This window comes from Bos taurus, chromosome 9 (genome assembly GCF_002263795.3).
Source record: "Bos taurus isolate L1 Dominette 01449 registration number 42190680 breed Hereford chromosome 9, ARS-UCD2.0, whole genome shotgun sequence".
Taxonomy (NCBI): Eukaryota; Metazoa; Chordata; class Mammalia; order Artiodactyla; family Bovidae; genus Bos; species Bos taurus.
The window spans coordinates 100423058-100448512 of NC_037336.1; the positions used below are offsets into that span (position 1 = coordinate 100423058).

At 45.5% G+C, this 25455-nt stretch overlaps 1 protein-coding gene across 2 annotated transcripts; it reads right to left on the minus strand.

Annotated features, from left to right (window-relative positions):
• Nucleotides 1-1126: 1126 nt before the first annotated feature.
• C9H6orf118 (chromosome 9 C6orf118 homolog) lies at nt 1127-25455 on the minus strand. 2 transcript variants are annotated; one of them, XM_059889657.1, is made up of 11 exons: nt 25390-25455; nt 25124-25286; nt 19740-20410; nt 18396-18518; nt 15166-15225; nt 13621-13745; nt 12623-12681; nt 7595-7776; nt 5087-5140; nt 4492-4553; nt 1127-1356 (listed from the first exon to the last, which is right to left on the minus strand). In XM_059889657.1, exons 1-11 carry the CDS (start codon nt 25453-25455, stop codon nt 1299-1301), a joined length of 1623 nt encoding a protein of 540 aa, XP_059745640.1. In that variant the 3' UTR covers nt 1127-1298.

Genomic DNA, 25455 nt, shown 5'->3' on the forward strand with positions numbered 1-25455 from the left:
GTGTTGTGGAGATGCGCCTCCCAGCTGCCCCCGGCCATGCAAGCACATGTTCCTGAGGACTGTGGCAGGTGGGCTGCAGAGGACGGGACAGCCCGGGAGACACGTGCCTGGCAGAGTGCCCTCCAGGAGGGAACCCACTCAGGGACACGTGTGAGACGCCTTCTGCTCCTGGGAACACGTAGGGCATATGACGGGCTGAGATGCTCTTTCTACAGCAACGCACAGGAACTTGAAGCTTAACTGCTGGGTGACCTGTAGGTGTGAGGGGCCTGGGGACTGTGGTTTACGCGTGTTAAAAGCAGAGTGCGACCACTGTCTCTATTCACGAACACCAGCACACCTGGCTCACCCTGGCGCTACCCCGCCATCCGCTCCTGGACCCCAGTGGCCACTTTCAGAAAACAATTGATTCACCTGCTCCTCCCTCACCTCAAACTTATGCCAAGTGTATATCCTCTGTGTTGGTACTCCTGCTTCTCTCTGAGCCTCTTTCTCTTTCAAAGCCCAGCATTCCCAAAGCATCTCTGATGGACCCTCCTGGCGTCACCTGCTCCCTGGAGACCTTGAACTTGAGGCAACCTCTGTGCTTCCTCTAGCCTAACATGTGGGACTTGGACATTAAAGGTTTATGTAAACAAATCTATGTCACCCAATACGTCTAACTTAAGATTGAAACCCTCATGTTTATACTCCACTTATCTTTGACCTTCACAACAGCCAAAGAACAAAGAAACCAGACTTGCACTGGCTTTAAGTGCTCAGACCATATTACAGGCAAGGCAAGGATAAAAACAAATTCCAACTCACGCAGTTGTCATGAAGGTCAAAATCAGGTAACAGGTGCAGTGTAAAGGACCAGGCCAGGTTTGTAACTCTGTGAAACACTGTATCATTCACTATCAGTAAAGATGATTTAATTAAATGGAGATTTATTACACAACCACTGCATTTTGTTAAATGTTTATACTTAAACTTGCATTTAATCTATGTTGTAGCAGTGCTGAATTTCCTATTCCTATCAAATAATTGAAAGTATTTTTTTTCCTGAAGAAAGTTATTGATTGAAAGCAGAAATTACTCTAGGAACAACTATTGTTATGAACATGTATTTACAAAGTAAAATGAATCACATGAATACATGTATTTAATTCAATATCTTGAGAATACAAAGACCACATTGACCTTATTGGAGATTAAAATGACAAAGTGAAATGTATCTTCTTCAATGTTTACCTCCACAAACCCACATCACACGTACATGGTGGTTGTGAATTTTCATAGGCCATTCTTCCAGCCACTTAAGAGATATCAGTCTCTTTCAATTTTGCAAATTCTTTAATAAATCCCCAAAGGTTCCTTAAAATAGAAAACAGATGAGTACAATGGGTTAGAGAAAAAGTACATGAATCATAAAAGAAAATTTCAAAACAAACGTCTATTAAAACACTTTCACTCACACACGCATAGTGAGACTTGCACCCTCCCCTTCCATTTTAAAGGGCATTTGTCACAGATGCTTGGCCTTGGACGCGGCGAACCTTCTCTGCACATGGGCCCAGGCCTCTGCAACACTTTCCAGGCCAAGGAGTTTGTGCCGCAGAGGTGGGTTTACCTTAATGACGCTGCAGAGCTTAGTCACTCAGTCGTGTCTGACTCTTTATGACCCAATGGCGTGTAGCCCACCAGGCTTCTCTGTCCATGGGATTCTCCAGGCCAGAATACTGGAGTGGGCAGCTGTTCCCTTCTCCAGGGGATCTTCCCAACACAGAGATCGAACCCAGGTCTCCCACATCATAGGCGGATTCTTTACCATCTGAGCCACCAGGAAAACCCAAGAACACTGGAGTGTGTAGCCTATCCCTTCTCCAGGGGATGATCCTGACCCAGGAATCGAACTGGGGTCTCCTGCACTGCAGGTGGAGTCTTTACCAGTAGAGCTACCCGGGAAGCCCTTACCTTAATGATGTTTGTATGTGTGCTTAGCCGCTCAGTCATGTCTGACTCTTTGCGACCCCATGGACTGTAGCCCTCCAGGCTCCTCTGTCCATGGGGATTCTCCAGGCAAGAATACTGGAGTGGGTTGCCATGCCCTCCTCCATGGGAACTTCCCAACTCAGTGATCAAACGCAGGTCTCCCGCATTGCAGGTGGAATCTTTACCATCTGAGCCATGATATCACCTGAGTTTATTCTCATTCACAATGCTCTGGAGGACTCTTCCAAATGCTGTGTTTGCATTTCCGTGTTCTTTTCCATTGAGAACACCCGACATAATGCAAGGCCTCCCAGAACCCGGATCTCCCTGCGTGGTTCAACCAGCACCCAGCCTAACACCGTTTCTCCTTTCTCTAACATGTAAGCTGGCAAGTCTGATGGTCCATTTTCTGACTCTTTTGCAGCTAAGGGTCGCCTTGGTGCCCAGTGAGATACAGTGGAAGTCCCTGGGGCGGGCTTTCCTACCTAAATCCAACAGAACAGACTCACCATGGGATGCCAGCTGTCCTGCGATTCCCCCCTCTTCCTTCCCCCTGGGACAGGGACCCAGTGCCTAAAGACAGCCAGGCGGCCACCCTCAGGCCACCACCCAAGGGCAGCAGGGAAGGAAAAGAGCTCCAACTCCTTGATTCCATTGAACCTGTACCATCAACAACTAAATGTCTTTTTACCTGTTGATACAATAAGCTTTTCCCATATTTAAACTGTCAGTGGTTTTCCCAGCCGTCTCAAATCCTGAGGGTTGAACAATGGTACCAACTCAAAGAAAGTTAACTCTGTAAAATCTAAACTTAGGTAAGAGATAATAATAGTCGGCATTTGATTTTTAAATTAAATCTTTCAGACTAATACATGTATAGGTTTTTCCATGTATCACTACCAATACACAAAAATTTATCATGTATTTAGTATCACGATTCTCCAAGCCAGGCTTCAGCAATGTGTGAACCGTGAACTTAATGATGTTCAAGCTGGTTTTAGAAAAGGTAGAGGAACCAGAGATCAAATTGCCAACATCCGCTGGATCATCAAAAAAGCAAGAGAGTTCCAGAAAAATATCTATTTCTGCTTTATTGACTATGCCAAAGCCTTTGACTGTGTGGATCACAAACAACAGTGGAAAATTCTGAAAGAGATGGGAATACCAGACCACCTGAGCTGCCTCTTGAAAAATCTGTATGCAGGTCGGGAAGCAACAGTTAGAACTGGACATGGAACAACAGACTGGTTCCAAATAGGAAAAGGAGTTCATCAAGGCTATATATTGTCACCCTGTTTATTTAACTTATATGCAGAGTACATCATGAGAAATGCTGGACTGGAAGAAGCACAAGCTGGAATCAAGATTTCCGGGAGAAATATCAATAACCTCAGATATGCAGATGACACCACCCTTACGGCAGAAAGCAAAGAGGAACTAAAAAGCCTCTTGATGAAAGTGAGAGTGGAGAGTGAAAAAGTTGGCTTAAAGCTCAACATTCAGAAAACGAAGATCATGGCGTCTGGTCCCATCACTTCATGGCAAATAGATGGAGAAACAGTGGAAACAGTGTCAGACTTTATTTTCTTGGGCTCCAAAATCACTACAGATGGTGACTGCAGCCATGAAATTAAAAGATGCTTACTCCTTGGAAGGAAGGTTATGCTAACCTAGATAGCATATTGAAAAGCAAAGACATTACTTTGCCAACAAAGGTCCATCTAGTCAAGGCTATGGTTTTTCCTGTTGTCATGTATGGATGTGAGAGTTGGACTGTGAAGAAGGCTGAGCGCCAAAGAATTGATGTTTTTTGAACTGTGGTGTTGGAGAAGACTCTTGAGAGTCCCTTGGACTGCAAGGAGATCCAACCAGTCCATTCTGAAGGAGATCAGCCCCAGGATTTCTTTGGAAGGAATGATGCTAAAGCTGAAACTCCAGTACTTTGGCCACCTCATGCAAAGAGTTGACTCATTGGAAAAGACTCTGATGCTGGGAGGGATTGGGGGCAGGAGGAGAAGGGGATGACAGAGGATGAGATGGCAGGATGGCATCACTGACTCGATGGACATGAGTCTGAGTGAACTCCGGGAGTTGGTGATGGACAGGGAGGCCTGGCGTGCTGTGATTCATGGGGTCGCAAAGAGTCGGACACGACTGAGCGACTGATCTGATCTGATCTGAAGGTATGCAATTTGAGAAAAGAAAGCCACCCACAGCCACACGCCTTCCCCCTTTCCTGATCCTTCCCCTTGAGGAATCACCTTCAACTCTTCAGTTTTTTCCCCAAAAAATATATATTTCTATATTGCTAAATAATACATATGATGGAGATTTAAACCTTGGACCAAGCATTCTTAAGCAAAGGAAAAGATGTCACATATGTAATATACGTGAAGTTAACACTCTGGAACCCACAGACTTCAGAAGCATCGTCCAGGTCATCTCTTGTGAATGGATGGCTTTAAGGGCTCCAGCATCACGGTATGACAGTTGCTCCATCAGAGCTTCAATACTCACTGCTGCTCCTCCTCTCTCAGCTTGTTCCTCCCCATGATCTGCTTCACGAAGTTCACAATAAACTACCAAGAATTAAAAACCACTTGGTCACATACAACGGTACAGTACTGGTCGTGGGCAACATCAGTAATGTTGCCAATCGCATCCAAATGCATTACCACCTCTAGCATCAGGCATAACATGCTGATTAATGCCAAATATAATGCAGAGAGGTGCACGTGGGTAGTCAAGGTAGCACTGCGAGCCATTAAGCAGCAGATTGTTACCATGCATTGTGGAAGGCTATCGTGAGACGTCATTAAGGGAGCCATGGCATTCATAAACTCATGATAATTCTTTGTTATGAGCGGTGGGTTAGAGAAATGGTCAGTTCTGATGGACACATTCAACTATTAAAGGGAGAATATTTTCATTAATGTATTAGCTTACACCTGTCCAGTTTTAAGCTAAGGTCAGCATAGTGAGATATTCCTGCCGTGACAGAACATCATGGTTTATAAAGACTGTGCACACACCGCCATACTTGATTCATCACATAGCACAGGAAGGAGCCAGCAGAAACATTTCTATTGAAAAGCAGGTTCTAAACACTTACCTGAATTTTCTTCATTAAAATTTTATTTGCTGTTTCCAACTTTATAGTTTCAGTCTAAAGGAAAAATGGTTTTAAAAGAAAGACAAGCGGTTAACAATATTTGTTAAGTATTTTTCACCATTTATGGAACAAAAAGTATTCTGTGAATGCTATTATTTTAATTTTGAAAGTATTCAATAGCACACCCCTTAGAAACAATGGCTATACAAAGCATGACATGAAGGCTGTTCAGAGAGAGAGGAAAATCCTGGCCCTCGGGTCAGAAAGCAGAGGAGGTGGAGCTTGATGTTGCAAAACACTAGGGGATTTTAGGGGAGTTCCAGAGTAGGCGCATTCCACATATTTTTGGAACTAATAATGGAATTTTTATGGCTGGATACAATATAAAAATATAAATGTCAATAGACATCACTGATTATAAACTGCAAAGTTAAGAAAAAGAATTTTTTGAGTTTCCATTCACAATCGCAATAGAAACCAAAAAGTCATGAAACAAAAGTGACAAAAAATCTTTAAGACCAATGCGTTAAAATAAATATAAAATGACCCTAGATGGAGTGTTAATATTAAAAAGCTGTCATCTCTCCCCAAATGAGCACAATAAAAAACCAAGAGTATATACTACTGAAACTGAAAAATTAGTTAATACTGTAAATGAGAATACTCAAGATAATTGTGAACAAAATGATGATGAAGAAGGGATGAAAAGGTTTGCTCCTCCAGAGATGCACCATAATGGAAATCATTCGCGAGTATCAGCATATCGTGAGGCTGGATAATATACAATTAGGGAGTTGGGCTGACTTTACATCCTAATTCTACCACTTGCTCACTGTAAGCTTGATCAAGTTACTGAGCGTATGTATGCCTTGGTTTCCCCGTATGAAAAAGGGGGTTAATAAAAACATCTATCTTTTTGGGTTGTTTGGAATTAAATCAAATAGTATTTTTGTACTATTTACAGCAATATCTGTGCATCGTAAACCTGTGATACATTTAGTTATTTTTTCTTCTGGTTAGAAATAACATTTCAAATCCAGACCCAGGAATCAGTTATCTAATAGGATAATAAATGCAGCTCTATTATATCCTCCAGTATTTGAATTAAGGAGCCAAATGTAAATAACAAATATTTAAAGTAATATAAATTATTGATATGGAATCATATAGAATCTTCTATTTCCCAGGTTTAAAAGAGGTTTCAATATTGAAAGCAAAGTTTACATGATTTTGCATTATAGCATGCTCAGAACACATAAAGTTGTAACTGGTTTCTGCTGTTTAAGCATTCAGTTATAAAATAGTGTTTCTTTTTAGGACATTATTACGTTTAAAAAGTGGGGGCAGACTCTCAGTGAAAACACAGAAAGAAATCCGACCAGATTATTTTCAAAGAGACACAAGAGAATCCAAAGCAAGTTTGGACCACCACCACCTTCCTATAATTAGGCTTTAAAAATAAAGTAGGGTTGGGAAAATATATGAAAGTCTGTAACCAGGAGAAAAAAGGATAATCACATATGACTTACAAACTCTATAAATAGAAGTTATATTTAATAAGATTTTACACAATTTAAAATTGTGTAAATTTTAACTTAAGAAGTAGGCCATCATAGCATTTCAAAACATTAGATCATACATAATACACATAATAATTTATGGGTATCAAGATCATAATTTTATTGTTATCCAGAAAATGGTTAGCAACAGTTGTTCAGGTCTAATACAGCAGGTTCTCAATGGCAGTAATTAATCCTATCTTCCAGCATAATGTGAAACTAACTGTACACATAACCTTGGGGTCAATGTGGCTCGATAGAAATTATAAGGACTTTGGGGCCCAGAAGATTTAAGCTGAATCCCAGATTTGCCCTCTGTGTCTCATGCCATATTGGGTGGGTCGCTTAGCTTCTCTAGGCTTCAGATTAAACTACTTAGCAAACACTGGACCCTAAATGATGCCCGTCATTATCTTTACGACAAGCATTTTCCATATAAAATTGCTAATTTCTAAGAGATGTCACTTGGGCTGGAAGAGATTCGGTCTGACCCTTAATAGGGCTCTACAGAATTTTTATCACCTTCACTGTCGTCGTTTCAGCTGTGCTTACATGCATGCTAAGTTGCTCAGTCGTGTCCGACTCTTTGAGACCCCATGTGCTGTAGCCCTCCAGGCTCCTCTGTCCATGGGATTCTCTAGGCAAGAAAACTGGAGGGGGTTGCCATGCCTTCTTCCAGGGGATCTTGTCGACCCAAGGATGGAACCTATGTCTCTTATGTCTCCTGCTTTGGCAGGCAGGTTCTCTACAGCTAGCGCCACCTGGGAAGACCTAGTTTAGCTACATCTCTTAATTATTCTATTCATTTGCTACAAAGTGGTTGAAATGAAAAATGTTTAGACCAAATGTTATATTTTGCCGCCATTGAATGTCAAATCACTTCATATGTTTGCCAAGGTCTTCCAGCAAAATAACAACACAGACATTGAAAAAAAAACAATTTGCATACCTCTAAGCTTTTGATCTTACTTTCAGTGATTTGCAAAATTCCAGTATGAACAAAGCTTGTTTTAATTAGTCTTTCAAGAGCTTGAATCTCATCCCATTTATGAAGTACTTCACACCTCTTTTTTTCAACCTTCTCAATAAGAGTAAGGTTCTCCTCCTTCACGACCTTTTTCTCAGGTGATTCTGGAATATTTTTTTAAAAACAACATATTCTGTGTTTAATGCCTTAATTCTTATTAGTAACATTATGTATTAACAATACTAAGTACATTGTATATAGTTATAAAATATAATGTAATTCAAACTTCAAGCACGTCAATAAAGATTATGAGAGCCAAATTAAGTATATATGTTTCACTGCCTTAGTGTAGATATATATTTTCCTATCTTTTCCTATTGAAAATATAAACAGTAAAGGCAAGGATAGCAACTGAAATAAAAGGGGAAAAAATGATCAGACCCAAGAATGGGGTGTCCCTCCTTTAATTCATTTATGTACTTGATGAGTCTTTATCGAGTACCTAGCACAGCATGGGCAAGGAGCAAGGATGACTCTGCTGCAGGCATGGGACTAAGGTGAGAGCAGGAAGACGCACAGGAGTCAGGTGAGTGGGAGGGCGTGGGGAGCAGGCAGAGGGGCAGAGCTGACGCCTTCCGGAAGGGGGAATTTGCACGGTACGGTGGGGGCACCAAGGGCCAGGGGAGAAGCAGGAAATCAGAACACTACAAGGAGCAGGCGGCAGATCGTAAAGGTCTTCTAGCCCATGGGAGGAAACCAGTCAAAGCCGTTTGAAGAGGTCTGAAGCCAGCCTGGCCACTTACGACCAGCCGTGTTGTGGCTGAGGGGCAGAGAGTGAAGACGCCGCCGCTGGTACCCCGACTCAAGCCTCCATGTGTCTGGAGATGCCATTCATTGAAACTTCCAAGGACAGGCAAATGCAGAGAGGAAAGCTATACCTTGGACTTGCTGAGCTGGCACTCAGGTGCCATGTGCAGTAGGCCGTGGCATATACTGACCGTAAGCCTGAAAAGGTATTACAGCAGGAAAGAGATCTAGACTCAAAGACGTGTGCATTGAGCCAAAAACATGCTGAGCTCCAACAAAGATCGGTATTTAAGGAGCCGAGAGATGGAGGCAGAAAATAACTCAAGGGTAAGGATGCACTGTTCTCAGTCAGCACAGGTAGGCTCTGATGAGTCGAAAGACTTAATTCTTTGAGAAAGAACAGCTGCTTTTTTTTTTTTTTAATGGAAAAATGCCATGAGCAAGAGTGATCTTACCTGCTGATACACACCAAGTCACTGCTGTCATTCAAACTTGCCCAATTTGGAAGAAGGGAAAAGTGTGAAGGTGCGTTCTGAAACCTGGGTGACTAAGTCCAGCAGACGCTGGAGAAGCAGACTTGCCGGAGCAGAGGCAGTCATGCTTAAGCTTCTGACGTGAGTTCTGGGAGAGCCAGCGAAAACGTCTCTGATTCCCATCTCAATCCAAGCTGAAGGTTTCACCCGAAATAAGTAACTGGCAGCAAGGAAGACAGAAGGTGCAGAAAGCCACTCACACGGCCCAACTGTGCCTTCTCTTTCTACCTAAAGAGGAAGACCGTGGCATCAAAACAGGGGGACTCCACAGAAAATGCGTTTGTCTGGAGGAGGCTCAGGAATGAGAAATCTTCAGAAAGAGAATCCAGGAGGATGCAGGTAGGGTCCTGGGTTTCTTTAAGTGTTTGAATCCGTGTCAGAAACAGCTAGGACCAAATATTAAGAAAAGATTACTACAGGCCTAGAAAGTTGGTAACTTCTTTTTGCTTATTATTTTTATGAGCCTTTGCCATGTTATTCTGTTAGCGTTTAGCAATAAAGTGTTACATTTTTTTAAATGGTGGCAAGTTTTAAGAAATAGCAGGAGACAGAAGACCAGGGAGCTCCAGTCTCATCTTGCAACCTGTCTGGAGAGGAGCCAACACACGTCCCTGGCAGCATTGTTCACAACAGAAGGCATGCAGCAAACTCGGTGTGCATCAGCAGAGACGAAGATGCAGTACCTGCAACAGAATATCCCATGGGTGTGTGCTAAGTCACTTCAGTCGTGTCCGACTCTCTGCGACCCCATGGACTGTAGCCCGCCAGGCTCCTCTGTCCATGGAACTCTCCAGGCAAGAATACTGGAGTGGGTTGCCACGCCCTCCTCCAGGGGATCTACCCAACCCAGGGATCAAAGCTGCATCTCCTGCATTGCAGGTGGATTCTTATTTTCGATACATTTTTTAAAAACATTAAACAAGAGTGAGCAGGACTGCAGATAGAGAAGGAATCCACCAACCTCTGAGGTCTGGAAGAATCACAAGACCAGGCCGCCTGGAGACTCAGGCCACAAGAAACCCTTGAAAGATGCCCACCAGGTAAACCACACAGGCCTGGCTCATGGGAGAGCAGAAAGAACCAGAGGAGGGAAAACGAAATCCTCTGGGGTCACAACCTTTGAGGCCAAGTTTGCCGAAGAACCCAAGACCATTAGACTTGTGAGAACATCCTCAAAGATGCTGAGATGAAAGCGCGATTCCACGTGAGTTAGTGCGTAACAAGCCTGGAGTGGGAGCGGCACCTGACTGAGCCACAGGGTTAACTGCAGAGGTCAGTGAGAGAGACAGTCACCTGAGCCTGTTTGGGTCATTTAATCCAGCTGTGAATGGTGTGCCCAATTTTGAGATCATTTCTATTACTTCATTGAGTGTGTGAATATTCACAAAATGTCATTAATTTCCCACAAACCGTGTGGCCCTCTTCATGAGTGATGATGGCATGAGGAGGAACCCACAGGCAGAGTGACTCCGCCGTGCCAAGCCCTGTGCTCTTGCATCCTTTCAGATCCTCTTAATGACGAGGGAAGCGCTATCCTTGCCTCCACTGAACAGGCAGCAGTATCACGAAAGCGGTTCACGTAACAGCCATGTGAGTGGGGTGCTGAGGTGTGCAGGTTGAGGCCCATTTGCAAGAGAGGGTGCCCCACACCTGGACAGAACCTTGTTGTCCAGAAAAGCTGACTCCTCTGATGCAAGAATAAAGACGCAAAGTGTCTGGAAACCAGACTGGACCATCCTCCTTGCTGTTACGCTGGAAACCACAGGCCACTGCGACACTTCCTCTATTTCTGCGGGGAGCCGGTGAGGCATTCTGCTCATGACAAAGGTCATGAGGAAGGAGGCTCGGCATACGCAAAGGCGGGATCGAGCCTCAGGAGTCCCCCCGGATATTCTCGAGCATTTTCCCCCAAAAAACCAGAGTCTGCCTACTTTATTGCTTTGTGCTCTCACCTCTGACTTTACTGGGGGCTGTCCCCTACCACCATCTCTCTCTCTCTCTGTCAAAGAGTTAACTTACAGCTCCAATTAATAAAGTTCCTGGGCAATTAGGAGTGTTTAAATCCAAACCCCTCAGATGGCTCTCTAACTCGCCTGACAAGTTTACCCGGACTCCTGCAGCTATGCATACGATTGTTTACAGTCTCCTAGCCTCCAGAGGCACGGGAAGCTTAAGATATTCAAATAGCTTAGAGCCTCTCAGAGAGTTAAAAACTGTCAGAATAAGACTAGTAAAGGGTTTCATTGATGAGTCAATGCTTGTTGCCAAGTTTTCACATCCCCTGAATTGTATCCTTGAATGTGTATTAATTAATAGTGGGTATGTAGAAAAAATAAGTAGTGGCCTTGGTGTTAGTAACTTTAGACCCTTAAGGTAATAAATTCTTTCCTTTGTTGTAAACCCATTACACATCCGCCCTATAGGAATGCAATTTTATCTTTGGAAGATGGCGCCAAACCTTAAAATAATTACTCTTAGAGAAAATAAGTCTTTGTTGATAAGTCCTTGTCAAGAGTCATAAAATGTTAGTAGGCCTTCTGGCCAGAAGATGATGTAAATCACCTAAACCATTTGTATATGATAAATTTGCAGGAAAGAAACCCTGGTTTTTGATAAGAACCAAAGACTGCTGACTTTGCATCCCCTATTATCCTCTATGTGTAACTTAGGGTATAAAAGCCCCTGTTAAAAATAAAGCTATGGGCCTTGTTCACCAGCGCTTGGTCTCCCCATGTCATTCTTCCCTTTAACTTCCAGCTGAGTCTCCATCTGGAGCGCGGAACCCACCACGCTTACTAATTATGCCTGGGCTTCTAAGACCCACTCGAGAAGGTGTCTAGGGTGGGGCACCTTCCGCTATTCGAGAGGGCGCCTGCGGCCTACGTAAGTGGTGCAAACTTCTTGTCTTGAAGTTTTATTGGTCTCCCGCGTAAACCAAGCTACTCAGCTTCTTTTCTCCACTGAATTTTCCTACTGAGCTATCCTCATTCTATTGTTCTCTATATCTCTAATTAGCATATAAATAGTCGCCGACGCCGTCTCCCCTTCGAATACCCTGGATCAGCCGGGGCTGGTCCTCGGCATATTTCCATCCCCCAGGGATGCCCTGGAGTATTCACAGCTCCCCCCCTAAAACCCACTATGTATTTCAAGACACTTTCTCTAAAATAAACACATTTAGTTCTTCAACACTTCCTCAGCGGAGTTGATTCTCATATTCACACCATTGCGCCAAGGTTCTTAAAATCTATTTCAAGTACTTTGGTTATTCTCTCAACATAAGGTCCTGAATTCATTCAAAGTTTCACTAAAACCGAAGAGATCTTACAGGAAGATGACACGCACATGACCTGTCTGTGATTACAGCAACTTGACAAGCAAACGTGCCCAAAGCAATAGAAACTGCGATAAACATCTTCACCCAGACAAATCTCTCCAAGAGATCAACTGCTTCCTGTGTCTTTAAAGTACTTTAAACCACTTCAGATAAAAATGAAAACTTACTGAATTTCTAAAGAGCTTGATGGGGGCAGGGGGAAGATAATAACCTCTCTGAAAAACCTTTTCAAACTAGCAGCAGAAGCCATGAACAGGGAACTAGTCTTGAAGATTCCTCACGCGGAGGTCACGGCAAACCTCGAGTCAGAAGACCAATCACAGGTTTACTTGCCTGCCCGGTTCCTCGCGGCCTCCAGCAGTACACGCTCCTGCTCCAGTTCATTTCTGAGCCTGCGGTTCAGTAAAAATACATCATGATACGTTAGCACCCTGTTCATACCGTCCTCCTTTTCTCTCTCTTATATCACAGACTTAAAAACTGAGAAATAAGAACTGATCCTCTGAGTTTCTAACAATAAAAAGATGACTTGAAGATGTAGATAGAATGAGACTGAATTAGTCAAGTTCAATAAACTAAAGTATCCTTTCTTATCAAGAGTGCCCAAGCCACTAGTTAAAGGAGCTGGTCTTTTAGTGTCTATTGATGTTCCTTTGTGACTTGAATTTTTAAGAAGCAAGGACGAAAAGAAACTAGCCATTTTACACTCAGTTCAGTTCAGTCGCTCAGTCGTGTCCGACTCTTTGTGACCCCATGGACTGCAGTGCGCCAGGCCTCCCTGTCCATCACCAACTCCCAGAGTTTACTCAAACTCATGTCCATCAAGTCGGTGATGCCATCCAACCATCTCATCCTCTGTCGTCCCCTTCTCCTCCTGCCTTCAATCTTTCCCATTATCAGGGACTTTTCAAAAGAGTCAGCTCTTAGCATCAGGTGGCCAAAGTATTGGAGTTTCAGCCTCAACATCAGTCCTTTCAATGAACACCCAGGACTGATCTCCTTTAGGATGGACTGGTTGGATTTCCTTGCAGTCCAAGGGACTCTCAGAGTCTTCTCCAACACCACAGGTCAAGAGAATCAATTCTTTGGCGCTCAGCTTTCTTTATAGTCCAACTCTCACATCCATCCATGACCACTGGAAAAACCATAGCCTTGACTAGATGGACCTTTGTTGGCAAAGTAATGTCTCTGCTTTTTAATATGCTGTCTAGGTTGGTCATAACTTTTCTTCCAAGGAGCATTTTACCCTCTGAGACCAATAATGAAATAATAATGAGGCCAATAATAATAGTGTAATCCCAGCACAGACCAACCGCGATCACCCTCCCCACCTGTCGTCGTGGTCCAGGGCCGCTCTGAGGGCAGTCACGAGCACCCTCAGCTCCTCCCTGGCCCACTCCACATCCGCCGTCTTCACCTTCCCCTTCTGCAGACTCTGGACCTGAGTCAGCAACGACTGGGCAGGACAAGGCCAGAATGGGTGAGACAAACAGATAACAAGGGTGAGAATTTTCTCTGTTAATACGGTGTGTCCAAGATGTCCGGGGTCAAATGCATAGTAAAATAGTAAACAGAAGGGATGGGCCTGAAGGAGGAATATTGGAGAAGGGATAAGTTGTCAGGTGAAGGTCTGGGTAAGGTATATATATATATATATATATAAAATTTTAATTTGGAGTCTTTATTTCCCTAAGAAATTAAAAAGTGGTGGGGGATTTCATTGCTCGTTTGTGTGGGGAAAGAAAATGCTGAATAAAACACTTCATGAGTATTATTATCAGCACTGTGATTATTTTTCTAAATGTATTAAAAACAATATTAATCCAATGGCTGCAAAGTAATGATTCTCAAATGTGGTGAAACAAAACTCTCTGGCTCGTTTGGGTGACGGGGGCCAAGTTTCCAGGAAGAAGGATCTAGAGCCCCGCCGGCCTGCGGACGCTTTCATCCTGGTGTTTGGCGGGGATGTGGGCAGACGTGGTCCTCAGTGACTCAGCCTCAGAAAGCAAAGAGCAAGGCAGACCCCAGCTGGAGCCTTTGCTTACTCCTGCCGAACAGAGGCTTCTTTCTGAAGCACGAATCACTCAAGGCAAGGAAACAATGCCCGAGTGTGATTCCCTATTGAGTCAGAACTGCCCTCCTCATCAGGCCATGATCTTTGTTTCTTTGTTTAATAGACACAATGAGACTCTCTCCTTCCCAAGAGACACGATTTTTAAACTTTATTGAAAATGTCAGAAGTCGCCTTAGTGACAGTGCCGTATTCTCTGAGCTGTGTGCGTGATAATGTCATCGCTGCCATCCATTTTCCTTCCCGAGCATCCACACGTGTGACCTACGCCCGGAGAGAAGCCCTGGAAGGTGTCACAGAGAATCCAAGGTCACCCCACGTCTTTTAAGATCAGTAACCTTCCTGCTCAGACACCGAAGTGTCGGCCTTCAGTGGGACGCTGGCTGGATACGCTGTAATCTGGAACTCACTAGAAAGACCTAGGTGCCACCTACAAAGCGGGTCACCATCAGTAGGGGGGACCTCAACGAGCAGAGAGGCAAAGCCATGTCTGAGCAAAGCAAGCCCAGGAGAGCAGGTCACGGAGGACAAGCCTGTGCAGGTCACCAAGAACTGGCGGCCAGAGGTGGCGGCCAAATCAAGAAACGTGCGCGCCTCCCTGGCCACCCCTCGCTGTCGCCAGGAGCAGAGGGCCAGTCCGTCACGGTGTCCTCATGGACATAAGGCCCACGCCTATTAAAAGTACCCACTGATCTAAATCATGCAGGCACAAACGGGGCTTCCAAGATTCAGGCTGTTTCCCTGTGCTCAGGAAATATTAAAGAAGAAACAGGCTCTGTTTAAGACATGCATGACCGACTGTTACCTTATACTGTTCTGTGGGATGGTTCTTCAGAAGTAATAGCATGTAGAGTTCATATTCTTCCTACAGAAAAAAAAAGAGAGAAGAAAAAAGAAAGAAAAAAAGGAAATGAGTAAGAAAGGAAGGTGGGAGGGAGGGAGAAAGAAGGAAAAAGAAAGTAGAAAAAGATCCATTGGAAATGTTATGAGATTACTGTACAATGTAACTTTCTTTGCATATGTAAAGAGGCTAAGGAGTGTCAGTTCAGAATATTTTTAAAATATAACAATGCTCCTGAAATATATTAAATAACATACACACGGAAATGTGCAAAAATCTCACCATTTTTAAAGCACAATAGAGTATTGACTATTAGGACTCACAAAACACCTGGACACACGTGCAACATGTGACCTTCTGCCACTAGGGGGTGATGTGGATCTGGGCTGCCCTGGTAGCTCAGCTGGTAAAGAAACGTGCAACATGTGACCTTCTGCCACTAGGGGGAGATGCGGATCTGGGCTGCCCTGGTGGCTCAGCTGGTAGAGAAACCACCTCCAATGCAGGAGACCCTGGTTCGATTCCTGGGTTGGGAAGATCCCCTGGAGAAGGGAAAGGCTACCCACTCCAGTATTCTGGCCTGGAGAATTCCATGGATTGTATAGTCCATGGGGTACAAAGAGTCAGACACGACTGAGCAACTTTCACTTCACTTTAACCTGCAGAAAGCTTGAGTGTCAAAGAACCAATGCTTTTGAACTGTGGTGTTGGAGAAGACTCTTGAGAGTCCCTGGGACTGCAAAGAGATTCAACCAGTCCATCCTAAAGGAAATCAGTCCTGAATGTTCATTGGAAGGACTGATGTTGAAGCTGAAACTCCAATCTTTTTACCACCTGATGCGAAGAACCCACTCATTGGAAAAGACCCTGATGTTGGGAAAGATTGAAGGCAGGAGGAGAAGGGGACGACAGAGGATGAGATGGTTGGATGGCATCACTGACTCAATGGACATGAGTTTGAGCAAGCTCCAGGAAATGGTGAAGGATGGGAAGCCTGGCATGCTGCAGTTCATGGGGTTGCAAAGAGTCGGACATGACTGAGCAACTGAACTGAACTGAACCTTCGAGAAGCAGAAGATATTAAGGAGGTGGAAAGAATACACAGAACAACTATACAAAAAAGAGCTTCATGACCCAGATAACCTCGATGGTATGATCACTCACACTCACCTAGAGCCAGACATCTTGGAATGTGAAGTCAAGTGGACCTTAGGAAGCATCACTATGAACAAAGCTAGTGGAGGTGATGAAATTCCAGCTGAGCTATTTCAAATCCTTAAAGATGATGCTGTGAAAATGCTGCACTCAATATGCCAGCAAATTTGGAAAACTCAGCAGTGGCCACAGGACTGGAAAAGATCAGTTTTCATTCCAATCCCAAAGAAAGGCAATGCCACAGAATGCTCAAACTACTGCACAATTGCACTCATCTCACACACTAGTAAAGTAATGCTCAAAATTCTCCAAGCCAGGCTTCAACAGTATGTGAACCAAGAAATTTCAGATGTTCTAGCTGGACTTAGAAAAGGCAGAGGAACCAGAGATCAACTTGCCAACATCTGTTGGATCATAGAAAAAGCAAAGGAATTCCAGAAAAACATCTACTTCTGCTTTATTGAATATGCTAAAGCCTTTGAATGTGTGGATCACAACAAACTGTAGAAAATTCTTAAAGAAATGGGAATGCCAGACCACCTTAGCTGCCTCCTGAGAAACCTGTATGCAGGTCAAGAAGCAACAGTTAGAACCATACATGGAATAACAGACTTTTTCCAAGTTGAAAAAGGAGTACATCAAGGCTGTATATTGTCACCCTGCTTGTTTAACTTATAGGCAGAGTACATCATGTGAAACGCCGCAGTGGATGAAGCACAAGCTGGAATCAAGATTGCTGCAAGAATTATCAATAACCTCAGATATTCAGATGACACCACCCTTATGGCAGAAAGCAAAGAGGAACTAAAGAGCCTCTTGATGAAGGTGAAAGAGGAGAGCAAAAAAGCTAGCTTAAAACTGAACATTCAAAAAAACAAAAATCAGGGCATCTGGTCCCATCAATTTACAGCAAATGGATGGGAAAACAATGGAAACAGTGACAGACTTTATTTTCTTGGGCTCCCAAATCACTGCAAATGGTGACTGCAGCCATGAAATTAAAAGATGCTTGCTCCTTGGAAGAAAAGCTGCAACAAACCTAGACAGTGTATTAAAAAGCAGAGACATTACTTTGCTGACAAAGATCCATATAATCAAAGCTATGGTTTTACCAGTAACCATGTGTGCATGTGAGAGTTGGACCATAAAGAAAGCTGAGCACCAAAGAATTGATGCTTTTGAACTGTGATGCTGGTGAAGATTCTTGAGCTACCCTTGAACAGCAAGGAGATCAAACCAGTCAATTCTAAAGGAAATCAGTCCTGAATATTCACTGGAAGGGCTGATGCTGGAACTGGAACTCCAATACTTTGGTCACCTGATGGGAAGGGCTGACTGATTGGAAAAGACCCTGATGATGGGAAAGATTGAATGCAGGAGGGGAAGGGGATGACAGAGGATGAGATGGTTGGATGGAATCACCAACTCAATGGACATAAGTTTGAGCAAGCTCCAGGAGCTGGTGAAGGACGGGAAGCCTGGCATGGGGTCCATGGGGTCACAACGAATCGGACACGACTGAGCAACAGAACAAGAACAACAAACTTCCTAGAGATGAATGCTCCAGGGATGGAGACTGGTCACCATATCCTGCTTTTAAGCCTTACATTTGGGAATGGACAGTAACAGACCCTTCAAGCAGCCTGATTTCAACTCAGCTCTGATATGATGCTCACTTTCAGCAGGAAATGACAACAAACTTAAAACTCCATCAAGATGCATTTAAAATTACATATGGATAGCTTTAGAAGTGTCTGTGTACATTTATGCTCAGTGGATAAGAGTTTATATTATAATTAGGAAGCTTTAGTAGAAAAATATGGGCTTCAGAAGTGAGCTAGCTGGGTGTTTTTCTCACATGGCCCACTTAAGACTCATGTGGCTGCACGCATATTCCTTTGACTCTCCATGAATGATTTTCCTCCTGTGTAGAATGGACACCATGAAACTTGCCAGAATTTCTGTGTGGCCTGAGCTCATGTGTGCAAAACTCATGCATGGCTCTCAACTGTTACCTGGGAGATACGTGTTTCTATTACCTTAATTTCTTTCAAGATATCACCAAATACCAAAGAACTTTTGCAAATATCTTCAAAGACTTCTCCAAAGACCTGGAGTCTGTTGAACTCTTCAGGGTCACAGACACATATTTTCTGGAGCTCCTGGAGGAAAAGAGAACCACCCTGCTTCAGGATGACTTCATTTTCCTTTCTGGTTTAGTTTCTCGGGCGGGGCATTCTGTCAGCTGGGTAGCAAACCACTTGGTGCTGAGGCTCTATGATCGTCTGACTTCATTTATTCCCTTGCATCCTGTAAGTCAAGGGAACAAACAGTGCCTCTCTGCCTCCACAGTGTTTCCAAGGTCCTTCTCTTTCCACCAGTCCTCTCAGCCAAAGCTCTCATCTGCTGCTGCTGCTAAGTCGCTTCAGTCGTGTCCGACTCTGTGTGACCCCAGAGACGGAAGCCCACCAGGCTCCCCCGTCCCTGGGATTCTCCAGGCAAGAACACTGGAGTGGGTTGCCATTTCCTTCTCCAATGAATGAAAGTGAAAAGTGAAAGGGAAGTCGCTCAGTCGTGTCCGACTCTTAGCGACCCCATGGACTACAGCCTACCAGGCTCCTCCATCCATGGGATTTTCCAGGCAAGAGTACTGGAGTGGGGTGCCATTGCCTTCTCTGAAAGCTCTCATCAAGGTTTGGTTATTCCATATGTTGACTCTTTCCTGCATCTTCACCCTTCCAACACCTGGTCCCCAACTAAGTATCACTCTCAGCTCTCCATAGCGCATCCCATGACGCCTAACCTTCTACAGATGGAGAGACTCCTATGCAGACTTTACCTGCATCCTCAACTCTCTCCTCACCCTCGGTTCGCATTCTTTCGTAATGACTCGGGCAAACCTTGTCTCAGCTATTTCTGCTGCCCCAGGGGCATTTCCCTCAGTGTAGCAGCCACTGCTTTCCATTGTGAAAGCACCTCCAAGGCACGTTTCCAAGCTTCTTTTCTTGCACCCTAAGTGTTACCATCTGGGCTTCCCAGGTGGCTCAGCATTTCCACCTGCAATTCAGGAGACTGGGGTTTGATCCCTGAGTTGGGAAAACCCCCATAGAGAAAGAAATGGCAATGCACTCCAGTCTTCTGGCCTGGAGAATCCCATGGACAGAGGAGCCGGGTGGGCTATAGTCCCTAGGGTCGCAAGAGTCAGGTGGGACTCTGACTAAACAACAACTGTCTCACCTACATCACATGGGATATTCCCAGCCATTGGTAGCCCTTTGCTGTTCCACCTGCAAGAGTCAGAGCGGCCTCGGAGGCTGAGTCTCTGCCCACAGTCTTGAGACCCGGCGGGGGTCTCCATAGCATCACAGAACTGCCCTCCTTACCTGCTCCAGCTTCTTCTCATGGCACCTCGCTGCCTGGCTCCCAGTGAAGTCCCTCATCAAGAGGTCTTGCTTGGCCAGCACTTGTTTCTGGAAGCTCAAGAACTTCCTGTAGCTGTCTGCTTTCGTTATGGCAGCCAAGTGCGAGCTGACGTACTGGAACTCGTCCCTGCCCGGAGGGGACATCACACACTCACGGCTGGACCTCACCTCCTTGTACTTCAGAACCTTCATGTCCGGCAATCTCAGCTCCTCTCGCTTTGGCCGTGCAGGAGAACCCACCTCTCTCAACCCCGCCTTAGGACTCACGTCCTCCTGCGAAGCGTGGGAGGCCTGTGAGGGAGGGTTTAGATACCTGAAGAGCGGTGTGTTCTCAGCATCACTCGGGCCCACCGCTGTGTTGATGGTAAAATGAGCCCAAGCATCTTTCATCTTCTTGACCTTGTCAGATAGCCTTTCCGGTCCAAAGACTTTTGACTCCCGGGGCCTGTTGGCATTGGGCCAGTGATACAGGATGGTCTCCGGGGGCCTGTAGAGCTTGTTGGGGTTCAGGTGTCCGGAAGTGTACATGTGGACGTCATCTCTGTGGTTTTTCTGCAGTTGGTTCAGAAGCGTCCGCAGATTGCACAGAGTCTTAACACCTGGTGTCTCACAGTGCTTCCACCTCAGGTAAACTGGTCAGGAAAGACAAGAAGACCAGTAAGTGCCACTCTAGTTCCCCACCAAGGCCATAAAAGGGCCTGTGCACCTGCTGAGCTGGAGACTACGGAGAGGCAAGAGGGCAGGCCAGCCCGGCTGCAGAGGGCTGGGGTAGGGGCACGTGACGGGCAATTCCCATCATCAAGCCGGGACCCGCAGAGCCGAGAAGGAGGAAGCAGGGACTTGCCTCCAACAGGGAATTAATTTTTAATTTTAATTTATTTATTTTTAAATTGAAGGATAATTGCTTTACAGAATTATGTGGTTTTCTGTCAAGATCCTGGATAAGGAAGGCATTCCCCTCGGCCAGCAGAGGCTCATCTTTGCCGGCAAGCAGCCGGAATACGGCCACACTCTTCTGATTACAGCATCCAGGGGGAGTCGACCGGCAGCTTGTCCTCCGTCTGAGGGGCGGCTGTTCGTTCTTCAGTCTTCTATTCATGACGCCCAATGATGGCATCATTCTGCCCTCTAGCCATTTACCCCAACTGAAGTTTAGAAATCACCATTCTCAGCAACAGCTGAACCTGTCCAAAATGTTGATGAAGGTTTTGTTGCATGGTAAAAAAAAAAAAAAAAGAGTCGGTCACTTGGCCCCTCCCTTCCCCACTCAGAGGAAGACAGTGACCCACAGAGTGAACCCGGGGCATGTTGATGCGGACCCCAGCTCCCTCCACAAAGGGTCCCAGAAGTAAGGGTCCATTTGGACACTTGGCCCAGGACAGAAGACGACGGAAAAAGCGAGCTTTTGGAGTCCGTTTCCTACTACGCGAGTTCAGAGATCTTACATCATCTCTCTGAAGCAGTTTCTTCAGCAAAATTAGGAGACTCGTCCTACTCAGGACGAGGCTAATTGACAACCAGATACAATCACTTTTGGCAGAGAGGCACCTGGCAAGGAGGGGCCATTCCCTAAACGCTGCCTGCGTCATCCAAGGACTGCAGCGCAGGGAGCACCGCCTAAGGGCTTCCGGGAGGACGTGAGCACGCAGACGCCGCAGAGGAGCGGGAGGGGCCCACTCCCGGCCGGCGAGACCCGAGGCACCCTGCCCGGAGACGCGTGCAGGCGCCCACGAGCGGACGCCACGCTGTCTGCGGCCTGCCTTGTCCCCCGAGCTGGAGGGGCCCCGACGCAGGGCATCCGACCAGGCCCATCTGGACCCTCAAGGCTCCATCGTGAGCTCCCGGAGGCCGAGGCTTTCCCCACGTCCACACCCACTGCCGCCCTCGGTCCGCACGGCCCGAAGGAGGAGGCCCATCCGGAAGGAGGCCCTTTCAGTTCCAGGGAGGGTGAGAGCAGTGGGGTGACCAGCACGGGTCCCCACACCCAGTGAGTGCCAGCGTGACTTCTGAATTCAGCCTTTCCACCCCACCTGTCGCTCTTCCCTCCTCCCGAGCCAAGGGGGCCAGGGCAAGGCGTCCCGGGACGCCCCCCCTCCTCTGGCCGAGACGAGTTCAGGACGCGTCCCTGACCTCCGCATTATCACCTTAGAGGGAAGGGCTGACAGCACAAAGGGGTGAGGGGTGACAGCGACTCCGCTGTCCGAAAAGCCCTGCATCCAGAGGCCTCACACCCGCGTGGGTCACCTGCCCCGTGGTGGCACCTCAGGCTGTGGGCTGGCTCTCCACGCTGGGATCACAACTGGCACGTCAGGGTCGGGCCTGGCTGGCTCCTGGACTCCTTGGGGAAATCTGTCCTGGGCCCTGTCCTGTTGGGACAGGATCCAGCTCCTTGCAGCTGTAGGACAGAGGTCCCCACCCCCTTGGTGGCTGCTGGTGGGGATCTTTCCTGGCTCCTGGGTCTGCCCATCTTCCCGATCACATGGCCTCCATCCCTGAGCCAGCCAGCAAGGGCACTCCACATATTTCCCGTGCCCTTGACCTCTGACCCTGCCCCATGCCTGACATCATGTGATTAGGTCAGGCCCACCTGACATGCTCCCTGCCATGAGGTCACCAGTACCAGGGGACACAGTGCAACCAAGGAGCGCTCTCCCCATGTTCAGTCCCAGGGTCCATGCTGGGCAGGGGGCAGCAGGGCCCTGGGTGGAAAGGAATCAGCCTGTCCCTCCTGTGTAGCTGGATCTTGGAGCAATGGGATCATTGAGAATTTCCCTATTAAATAGATTAGTACTTCAAAGAAAGCAGTTAAGAAATGTTAATTAAAATATTAATTAAACAAGTTTCCAATTAAGATATATCTTAATTGATAATCATTCTAATTCATCAAAGGCACCAACACATAAAGAAAACACTAAAAAAACATCACATTAGTTGGGTTTCTCCAGGGAAACAGACCCAGAAGGATGAATATGTTGTTGTTCAATCACTCAGTTGTGTCCAACTCATTGCAATCTCATGGACTGCAGCACGCCAGGCTTCCACGGCCTTCAGTGTCTCCCAGTTTGCTCAAACTGTTGTCCATTGAGTTGGTGATGCCATCCAACCATCTCACCCTCTGTCATCCCCTTCTCCTATCTTCAATCTCCCCCAGCATCAGGGCCTTTTCCAATGAGTCAGCTCTTCTCATCAGGTGGCCAAAGTATTGGGGCTCCAACTTCAGCATTAGTCCTTCCAATGAATATTCAAGGTTGATTTCCTTTAGGATTGATTGGTTGGATCTCCTTGTAGTCCAAGGGGCTCTCAAGAGTCTGCTCCAACATCACAATTCAAAGTATCATTTCTTCTTTATCGTCCAACTCTCACATCCATACATGACTATGGAAAAACCATCACTTTGATTGTACAGACCTTTGTCAGCAAAATGATGTCTCTGCTTTTTAATATGCAGTCTAGGTTTGTCATAGGTTTCCTTCCAAGGAGCAAGCATTTTTTAATTTCATGGCTGCAGTCACCATCTGCAGTGATTCTGGAGCCCAAGAAAATAAAGTCTGTCACGGTTTCCACTTTTTCCCCCATCTATTTTCCATGAAGTGATGGGACCAGATGCCATGATCTTTGTTTGAATGTTTCAAGCCAGCTTTTCACTCTCCTTTTTCACCTTTATCAAGAGACTCTTTAGTTCCTGTTCACTTTCTGTCATTAGAGTGGTATCATCTGTATATCTGAGGTTGTTGATATTTCTCCCAGCAGTCTTGATTCCAGATTGTCATTCATCCAGCCTGGCAATTCACATGACGTACTTTTCAGATAAGTTAAATAAACAAGGTGACAATATGCAGCCTTAATGTACTCCTTTCCCAATTTGGAACCAGTCAGTTATTCCATGTCCAGTTCTAACTGTTGCTTCTTGACCTGCATGCAGATTTCTAAGAAGACAGGTAAGGTAGTCTAGGATAGAGGTTTATTATAAGGAATTGACTCACACAATTATGCAAAAAAAAAAAGCAGAGTCCAAAATCTGCAAGATGGATAGCAGGCTGAAGACAGAGTTCATCCAAATGCCTTCTGCTGGAGGATTTTCTCCTGCTAGTGGGAAGTCAGTCTTTTTCCTTTACGATCTTCAACTGGTTAGATGTGACCCACCCACACAATGGAGGGGAATCTGTCTTACTCAAAGGCTTCTTATTTAAATGTTCATCTCATCCAAAAACACCTCAACAGGAACATCCAGAAGGCTTGACCAAATACACAACACAGTAGCCCATATAAACTGACACATAAAATGCACCATCATGTGTTAGACCAGCTCTCTGTGGAAAACGAGAGGAGGTGACTTAATTGCGATTTTCTTTGTTGATTCTATTCCAAAAAAGGATTTGGAGTCACCAGCAAATTAATTGGCAAGTCATTCCAGACTTAGAATTTGTTTTCCTTAGTTTGCAGAAAGACTTGCCTCACTAGACCTGGAGAATCCAGATTCCATTTCTCTCTGCCAAGATCCTGTGATAAGGACCAGGGCTCCCAAGTCAGCCATGAAAAACTCTGAAGAGTTTTCAACTGTAGACACTGTGATTTGCATATCCTGCCATGTCAGCGTGACAAGCAGGAAAAGAAAAAAGCTGAAAGGATTCATGGAATATTCGGTTCTTTACAAAATGATCAGAGCATAAATTTGCTTTAAGTAAAACCAAACCAACTTCTGAATAGACGCTGATAAGGAAGACACAGAAATAGGTTTTTTGGACTAGATTTAAACTAACAAATATTTCAACCAGAGTTTTCTCTCTGACCCCAGTTTATCTGAATCATCAATGCTTTCATGCACTCTGTGTGGTGAGAAAGCAAGAGCTTCAGAGTTCAAAGACCCAGGTGAGACTCTGCTGCCCCATTTGCAAAATCACAATAACCCAGGCTCCAGAGATGTGAAACTAAATCAGAGACAGGGAAGCACTTTGTACACAGTGGTGGACATGTTCTCTGGTGTGTGGTTGTTTATTGAGGACTATAGAAGGGCCGTGTACCAAAGAAACTGTCTCTAAATGTGTCATCTTTAAAAAAAAAAAGAACACAGAAACAGTGTCTAGAAATTTCCTCCTGTTTCTCCTCCTCCCAGAGGACACATACACACACACACACATGTCCGACCTCATTTTCTGCCTTTTATTACTGGATTTTCTGAAAAGGCTCTGATTCCTAAATCCAGTCCTAAATCCCAGTGACCCCGGGAGCTGAGTTGCACCGCCAGAAAGGTTTTCATTTTCCACACTGGGTTAGAGAAGTTGGTTCCTAGGCAAACATCCAGCAAACATCAAACACCAAACACAAAACGCTCAACATCTACTTACATTCAGGCTCCATGTCCTCAGCCATCTCCACCTTCCACCTGCAGCTGCTGAGGCTGGGAGTTGCTCTGGAAACAGACAAACATTCCAAGGCCCTCCTCTGGGGCTCCTCTGTTGCCAGGCAACCGGGGCACAGTCCCAGCCAAGGGATCTCTCCTCTGAACCTCTCTTATGCCTCTGGCCTTCTTGAACAGGGAGTACTAGATTTGCTTGCCTGTTTTCACTTTTAAAAGAAAAACCTTTATGTGATTTGAAAAAATTCAAAATACCTTTGCGCGCTCTAATTCCTTTCCAAAGCCAAGGGAGCCAAAGCTAAGCGGCCTTGGGTTGGGCAT

What these genes read in the sequence shown, in the direction of transcription:
- C9H6orf118 (XM_059889657.1), bottom strand. Translation starts at nt 25,455, where the DNA reads ATGCCCAACCCAAGGCCGCTTAGCTTTGGCTCCCTTGGCTTTGGAAAG. An exon ending in ATATCTTGAAAGAAATTAAG is followed by an intron (nt 15,226 to 18,395) that starts GTAATAGAAACA and finishes TTTTTTCTGTAG; the next exon opens with GAAGAATATGAACTCTACAT. An exon ending in TTTTAATGAAGAAAATTCAG is followed by an intron (nt 4,554 to 5,086) that starts GTAAGTGTTTAG and finishes AATTCTTGGTAG; the next exon opens with TTTATTGTGAACTTCGTGAA.